The following is an 8,348-nucleotide window of genomic DNA, read 5'->3' as shown; positions in this document are numbered from 1 at the left end:
TAATAGTAGCTTTGTCTGTTTGTGATAACAGTGGCTAAGGGCCCTAATGACGATAGGTGGGCCCCATGTTCCTTATGCCCGATGGTACAGTTGTAGTTGGAAGTAACAACACTATATGCCAGTTTGATAGCCACAAAATCGAAGGGGATTAGAAAGACTAGAATCCGCTTCTTATTGAATAAATATGGAGATTCTAGCTCCTCCAATCCCCTCCGATTTTGTGACTCTTAAACTAACCCTATGTCTGACGGCTTAAACTAGTGCCGTCGAGTAAGCAATACCAGAATAGGGAAAATTCTCCCTATTTTGTTAATAAATTACCATAGTTTCATTGTATTCACACTAATATATATATATATATATATATATATATATATATATATATATATATATATATATATATATATATATATATATATATATATATATATATATATATATATATATATATAACGGGAGCCCTGGGCTTCCAATAGTTAAAGGAAGCCCAGGCCGATCATACCTACAAACTGGTTCAACCCAAGCGCCCAACCAGTCTGTCAGGTGCGCCACCTGCCCCACGTCTGTTAGCGCAAAAAAATAAATGCATGCACGAGTCAAACACGATCCAATGTATGCGCGTAAATTTAGGGAAAAAATGTGTGGCAGTTTCTATTTTTAAATGCTTTATTTCCTCCATAAATTTAGGATCGCTGCAACAACCATGTAGCTAGACACGTAAGGACCATTTTATGATATATACTGAGACTAAATATGCTACACTGCGTAGATAATTATGCAATTCGGTATACTGCGTAAAAATCTGTTACCAGCTGCATGCGCACGAATTTATGATGAAAATAATGTGCAATGAAAGGAAATAAATTGCATGCATAGAAAAAAACGTATTTAATGGTTAATTTGCTTCATAAATATACTATCCCTCTAACAACCATGTAGCTAAACACATTAGAACTAGTTTATGATTTATACTTATACTAATTATACTACACGGTGTAGATATTTATGCAATTCGGCACACTGCGTAAAAAAATCTAGCATGTTGTTCACTGGTGGACGCATCTCCAGGTTGGAGCGTAAAAACCTTAAGTTTTAAGCATAAAATCTCTCAATTATAAGCGTAAATACCTGACCAATGTGAGAGGTTGATAGCTCTGGTAGGTTGTTATTACGATTCTATTTTTATGGCAGATTCGAAAAATATGGCAGCCGCATGAATGCAGTTTATATTTTTATACAGATCCAAAAATTATGGCAAAATGCATGCATGAGTCAAACACGTTCCCTTGCATGCGCGTAAATTTAGGAAAGATATGTGTGGCGGTTTCTATTTTAAATGCTTTATTTCCTCCATAAATTTAGGATCGCTGCAACAGACATGCAACTAAAACTCGTAATGACCATTTTATGATATATATTGATACTAAATATGCTACACTGTGTAGATAATTATGCAATTCGGTATACTGCGTAAAAATCTGCTACCAGATGCATGCACACGAATTTATGATGGAAAGAATATGCAATGAAAGGAAATGAATTGCATGCATAGAAACAAAAAATTGCATTTAATGTTTTATTTCCTTCATAAATATAGGATCCCTCCAACAACCATGCAGCTAAACGCATTAGAACTAGTTTATGATGTATAATGAAACAAATTATACTACACGGTGTAGGTATTTATGCAATTCCTTACACTGCGTAAAAAATCTGGCATGTTGTTCACTGGTGGACGCATCTCCGGGTGGAGCGTAAAAACCTTAAGTTTTGAGCATAAAATCCCTCAATTATAAGCGTAAATACCGAGTCAATTAGAGGTTGATAGCTTTAGTAGGTTGTTATTACGATCCTATTTTTATGACAGATCCGAAAAATATGGCAGCCGCATGCATGCGGTTTTTCTATTTTTATACAGATCCAAAAATTATAGCAAAATCGTGGGAGTTTCCATTGCATGCGTGCAAATTACGAACAGCATAAATCAAGGAATTGTCTTTCCAATGTGCATGCAATAAACTGAAATACGAACTCTGTGTTAAAGCATAAAATCGTACAATTTTTAGCGTAAATAATACATGTGGTAGGCATAAAACACAATAAACGAAAAGAAAAATGCGCCGGATCGGAGGATGTCACGCGCGATCATCGCTGCGCACATCTCGCCCCTTCCGTGACGTCGCTCGCTCGAACATCGCGCCTCATGCGTCGCCGTCGCTACTCGCACGTCGACGGGCGTCGCTTGCTCGCCGGCCTTGGAAGTGCCGCCTCCTCTGGGCTTCGGGGACGCCGCCGCTTGCCCGCACAAGGGCTTCGCTGCGGATCGAGGAACCTCCGCCACCGCGCGTCGAAGTAATGGAGTTGCGGCCATTGGCCTGGGATCCGCCGCCGCCGCACAAGGGCGCTGCCGTCGCTCGCCCTCTGGATCGGGGGCCGCCACCGCCGGCCTGGGAACCGCCGCCACCGCATGTCGAGGTCGGGGAGCCACGGCGGGGCGTGAAAAACTGAACCCTAGCACTTCGGGTCCTGTTTTATAGACATCCGGATGTGGTCCGGCTCGACCGGATTGCACTATCTGGCCCGGGCTTTGTTTAGTTATTGAAAGCACAGGGCTCCTAATATACTATATATATATATATATAGTATTTAGAGCCCTGGGCTCTCTCTAACTACAGGAAGCCCCGACCAGACACCGACCAGGTGCTCTGACCGGCGCGCACGCTTTACTGGTTTACTGTAATACACCGTTACGTCAATTATAAATACGAGTTATGCTCCTTTTTGTTACCGTTTACACTCTTTTGGTGTGCGCACGTCTCGCGGCATCCGGGCCCACGAAAAGATCGTGTTCCCGCATTCTAGGCAGTTTACGTAATCCGGGCCCACGAATCAAGGAACTGAGCCGTCGTTTTCTCAGCTCAGCTCTCCCGTAACTATCGCTCCCGCCGAACCCTAGCCAAATCCGCCGCCGTATGCTGCTTCTCCTCGGCGCCCGGCGAACCCTAGACTAACCGCCGCCGTCGCATTAAGATTCTCCCCCGCAGTTCCCCCGTCGTCGCATTCTCCTTCACCCCCGCAGAGACCCGCCTTCTCCGCCGCACGCCCTCGCCTTCTCCGCCGCAAACAGGCCGTGGCCTTGTTTTTCGTCTCCGGCAAGGGCCCCGGATTCGAGGAGGCGGTTGTGCCGCCCCTGCGTTCTCCTACTCGTCAGAGACCGAGACCGAGACCTCGATCTTCTCCACCGCGTCGGCCGAACGGCGAGTCCCCTACCCCGTCGCGAGGTCCGTCCTCAACGTCGAGTCCCCGACGCATTTGGCACTGCCCCGCGTCGCGTTGGGTTGTCCCCTGCACAGCTGTATCGGATTCAGCCGCCCTCCAGGCCCATCCACATTCCGGTAAGCCATCAACAACTCTTCCAATCTGAATCGTAGATAGAGTTCACATTATTATTTTGCCAATTGCTTGATTTATCAAATACCAATTCATTATAAATTTATAGTTAATTGGAGACACAAATATATACTATGCAATCTATCACACCTTTATGCAGTTTACAATATTTTGTTTATGCTGATTTGTTGACAGAAGTATGATCCATACATCAATACATTATGCCATAAAACCTATTGCTGTTCAATTTGGGCTAGCTCACACGAAATAACCAGGTTATACATTAATTAGATGTCGCATATGAGCATAATTTTTTTGATCAAGTTAGTCTCACAAGTTTATGCAATTTACAATATTGTGTTATGCTGATTTGTTGACAGAAGTATGATTCATACATCAATACATTATGCCATAAAACCTAATGCTGTTCAGATTGGGCCAGCTCAAACGAAATAACCAGGTTTTACATTAATTTGATGTCGCATATGAGCAGATTTTTTTATCAAGTTAGTCTCATAAGTCTATGCAATTTACAATATTGTGTTATGCTGCTTTGTTGATACATTTATGCAATGTATGGTCATGAACTGATCTGAATTGACTTTGTGCTTATCTTTTTTTTGATCCTTTACGTATTTTATGTATATGTGTTGTTTCATTTTGGTAGGAACATCAGTGATGAAGAACGTAGACCGACCACCTTCCAATCCAAAACGCATCATAATCCAGTCTACTCAGGAGTGCTTCAGCGTTGACATACCCCGTGCTCCGGCGGGGACTGTTAGACCCGAGACAAGGCGTGCTGCTGATGAGGATGATGACTTTATGCCATCATCCAAGAAGCGTAACTTGGACGACAGCCCTGGTAAAGTTTTGAAGAAGGTAGTCACTAAGCGGCGGAAAGCAGTGCCCCCACCCCGACAGGTTAGATATTTATGTCTATGGCAATATATCCTTTTTATGCGTGAAATCATGTTGTCTTGATGTCTGAGTTAAACATTGTGTTGCGATTATGCACATGTAAATGTTTACAATATTCATTTTATATATTTTCCCCAGCAGAAGCTGAACGTCAGATGCAACCCCCAAGATGTGTTAGTAAGCATACAGATATTAAATGACAGACAGCAACAAGCAATTGCACGTAGGGGATTTTCTAGTATTCTTAATATGAGACTGGATGCACTCGGCAGCAGATCACACTTAGCTTGGCTGATGGAAAAGCTCGACCCCAATGACATGACAATTCGAGCTGGCCCTGGAAAGGAGCTGAAAATAACAAAGGATACGGTGCACCTAATTTTGGGTTTACCGAATGCTGGGGGAGGAACTGCATTGGGCATCGATGAAGCTGTTGTTGCCAACAATTTGAGAGCTGAACTTGGGCTATCGAAAGAAGATTTTGGGGTTACAGCTCTACAAGATCGTTTGAGGAAAGGTTCTGACGATGATTTAAGCATCAGATGCTTTTTCTTGATATTGTTCAATAGGTTGTTGTTCCCTACTGCCAGCTGGGGTATAACGAACCATGAGGTTCTTTTAACCGAGCAGATGGATCGTTTCCACCAGATTGACTGGTGTCAGCTTATTTTCAATGATTTATGCCAAGCTGCCAAGAAGTGGCATAACAGGAGCGTTACGAACGTTTCTACAACCATCTATGGATGTTCCATCGTTATTCTTGTAAGCATATCCTTTTTTTGTCTGTTACATGTACCCATAATCTTGTATGCAAAATCCATATACACGTAGTTTATGCTTTTGTTATGTCTTATAATGACTCATGTTATGCCTTTTGCAGCTGTATTATTTGGATCATTTGCATGACTCAGCGGCACCCCTAAACAAACGTGGAACACCACGAATCAAATACTTTGATAGGAATATTATTCAAGCCCTGACAAGAGCTGACAAGGGCAAGATACGCAAAGGAGAAGAAGCATTTGGACATTGCTCGGTATTTTTTCTTATGTGTCAATCATTTTTTTTAGTTTTACTCCATATCTCACACATTTTTTTAGTTCCGAAGCTCCTCAGAGACCTGCTACACAGATGTACCACCCGTTCATGCACAATTCAAGGCATGATTCTATTTATATATTTGTTTGTCATAGAATTTCAACACAATATCCAGTTATATGCTACACATTTACTTAATAATTTTCAATTTACAACAGCATAAGACCAGGACCAACGCTTTTGATGTTCCTCGTCCTGACCCATCTGGACAGCACTCAATTCACATCGAACTCCCGCTCATCAGGGATTTGATATCAAGCAAGCTTAATCAGCTTCCATCCCGCCACCGCATGGGTTTCATAGAGAAGCTGTCACATTTTGATGCGGAGGTTGGTAAGGCGTGTTCAGTTATTAAACAGAATCTTCAGCAGATTGTTGAGAAACAATTCAATCTATCTGATGTTTTTGGCGAGTTAATTGATGAGGTCCTCCGTGCCGAGGCGGGTGACAACGAAGATGCTTATGATGTGCAGAAAACCACATCAAAATCAGATGATATTCTTCCCCAGACAGCTGGTTAGTCTGTTTAATGTATTTACGTCAATATAAAAAAGTTATACAATCATTTATCCACATGGTTTTGATGCCATTATTTTTAACAATGTTTTATTTGTTTACATGACACGTACAGAAGGATGTACGTGTCCGGCCCCCCCAACTGTACCCGATATGTCTACTCCAGTTTCTCAGCTGGATACGCAGTTTACAGACACACAGGTACATGAATTACTGTTAAGGCAACAGCATATTCGTGTACTATTAGAAAGTTGCCCCGATGAAGCTGATATTGATCTACTGGTTCATACAAATATAACGAAACAGAACAAAACACCTACAACCTCAGTGGTAATGTTTTTACAATCATTGTATTTTTCATCCTAGGGTTGTATTAATCGTTTTATGTAAATAGCATATAACCATTACAATTCTTTCAGGGTAAACATGGTGACGGTGGCAAGAACATGCCGACCAATACAAACGTCACTCCTAAAGCAACACCACACATGGATCCTGACGCGCCGATATTTGATGCGACACCGCAAATCAAGGTATGTCTAAACCCCCTCGTGTTTTTTCTATATTCTCATTAGCAGTTTACTAAATTTGTAATCCATTTATACCATCATTTGTTAGTCTACTGGCGGCGTACAACAAGTGGCAGAAACAGACTTGCCTGACAGTGGTCCATGCTTTGATCAGACTCCATCTGAACATGTCAGCTCAGTAATTTACATTTTCTTTGTAGTGTTCAACTTATCACAGATTTTTTACAGCCATGCTTCACAGTCTAAATTGGTTATGCATCTTACAAATCAGTGTTATGCCCATTTACATATACATATATGCTGTGTAGATGTACATGCAGTTTTTACATAACTGCTAGCTGACTATGATAAATTACACATTCATTTATGCAGTTTGCAAGAATATTTCTTTCTCTTGATATGTATCAGTAATGGCAGCTCATTAATTTTATGCCAGTTTATGACACTTCATTCCACATACGTATATTCCACTTTATGTCAGCTCAGTTATTTTCATTTTCTTTATAGTTGTCAAAATTGTTCACAGAGTTTTATGTATATTTTCATATATATTTTTAGGTTTATGTTGAAACCGATCCAGCTACAAACACTCCACAGGTTGGCCAGGCTTCTCTTGATTCGGAGATGCAAACTGTGTTAGCTCTACGCGAATATTTGTGTGGTCTGCAATCTGACACCGGCAGGTACGAAGTTCATACTTAATCTAAATTTGTTTATATGCTTGTAGATTTACGCCACCTTTCTAATTGATTTAAAAAATTCACCAGGACCATAATAGATTATGGTGAATATTCAGCGACATGTTCTGACATATATGAATCTTTTGCCGATGGGAAGTGTCTCGACAATGGATTCATGCAGTGTTTCATCCAATGTGTTATTCATGATGCAAAAAATCAGCAGACTTCCATGAGTTCAAACAGTTTGGTTCTTGATGTTAATGTTGGGGTAAACTATTGTAACTTACATACACCATTTTCATATACAAATTAGATCAACCCAAGTACACTCACTCCATTTATATTGTTTATTGCAGTCAATACTCAACTTTGAGGAACAGGAACGACACAGTCGCAATCCTCAACCTTTTGATGAATCTGTACTCCACACACTTCTAGACAATTCATTGCCTGAGACAGATGAGTTGGACCAATACAAAGCGGTAACAATCCTATTTCATAATCCAAACACAATTCCTTTTAAATGTAACATATCACATTGTTATGCTTTTGTAAGTTACCCTGTTAATTTTATGCTTTTTTTACACGGTCAGATCATGGTCCCCATGGTAAGCAGGGGGCATTGGACATTGTATGTTGTCAACAAGGTCAAGAAGTGCATTCATATTTTAGATTCCAACCCATATGGACCAACACTTGGTGGAACTACATGGAAGGACTATCATTTTGCACATTTGGGCTCAGGTGGCAGAAAGTTACCCTGGGCTAAGGTTATTATGAGCAGATTAAACAAAGCAATACAACATGTGCGGCCCAGTTCATGTTTTCCCAAGTTTGGTAACTTCACAATTGACTTGTGCCAAAATTGTCCTAACATGGTAGCTGGATCAAATGACTGTGGTTTTTATGTCATGGGTTACATTCTATTTTATCAATGCGACGAAGGATCTTTGCGGTCAGACATAGAAGCAGTATGTACAAATTTACCATTTAATTCTACAGTTGGCCCATGGCAACACATGGAACAGAGGTATAACTAACTCAGTGTTTTTGTATTGCAGGGCAACACTAGTGAGATACGGTCTCTTGCGCTGCATTACATCACATTCCACCCGAAGAACAAAGCATTATCGCTGCTCCAAGACATCCAAAGATTCAAGGTCTAAAGGATGTAGTTTAGTTTGGTCATGTAATATATTTTGTATACAATGGT

General features: G+C 40.9%; 1 protein-coding gene and 1 long non-coding RNA gene across 2 annotated transcripts; both read left to right on the top strand.

The window, feature by feature from the left end:
* The first annotated feature begins 3,261 nt into the window (after positions 1–3,261).
* On the top strand, positions 3,262–4,533 carry LOC109941666 (uncharacterized). The gene is made up of 3 exons (XR_002264384.1): positions 3,262–3,395; positions 4,058–4,314; positions 4,453–4,533. It is a non-coding gene; the product is annotated as an uncharacterized lncRNA (long non-coding RNA).
* A 72-nt stretch (positions 4,534–4,605) lies between these two features.
* On the top strand, positions 4,606–8,198 carry LOC103636124 (uncharacterized). The gene is made up of 11 exons (XM_020543179.1): positions 4,606–5,073; positions 5,192–5,347; positions 5,412–5,471; positions 5,568–5,925; positions 6,041–6,126; positions 6,232–6,255; positions 6,345–6,458; positions 6,544–6,624; positions 7,014–7,138; positions 7,223–7,403; positions 7,492–8,198. The coding sequence occupies exons 1-11, from the start codon at positions 4,606–4,608 to the stop codon at positions 8,173–8,175; spliced, it is 2,337 nt and encodes a 778-aa protein (XP_020398768.1). The 3' UTR covers positions 8,176–8,198.
* The last annotated feature ends 150 nt before the right edge of the window (positions 8,199–8,348 follow it).

The sequence above is a fragment of the Zea mays genome, chromosome 8 (assembly GCF_902167145.1).
Source record: "Zea mays cultivar B73 chromosome 8, Zm-B73-REFERENCE-NAM-5.0, whole genome shotgun sequence".
Lineage (NCBI taxonomy): Eukaryota > Viridiplantae > Streptophyta > Magnoliopsida > Poales > Poaceae > Zea > Zea mays.
This window is presented reverse-complemented; position numbering and strand designations above follow the sequence as displayed.

Bases quoted from the DNA above. Each gene is read 5' to 3' on its own strand.
- LOC103636124 (XM_020543179.1), top strand. From the start codon at position 4,606: ATGGAAAAGCTCGACCCCAATGACATGACAATTCGAGCTGGCCCTGGA. The intron at 5,472-5,567 runs GCATGATTCTAT...AATTTACAACAG, and splicing joins CCGTTCATGCACAATTCAAG to CATAAGACCAGGACCAACGC. The intron at 7,404-7,491 runs GTAAACTATTGT...TGTTTATTGCAG, and splicing joins TTCTTGATGTTAATGTTGGG to TCAATACTCAACTTTGAGGA.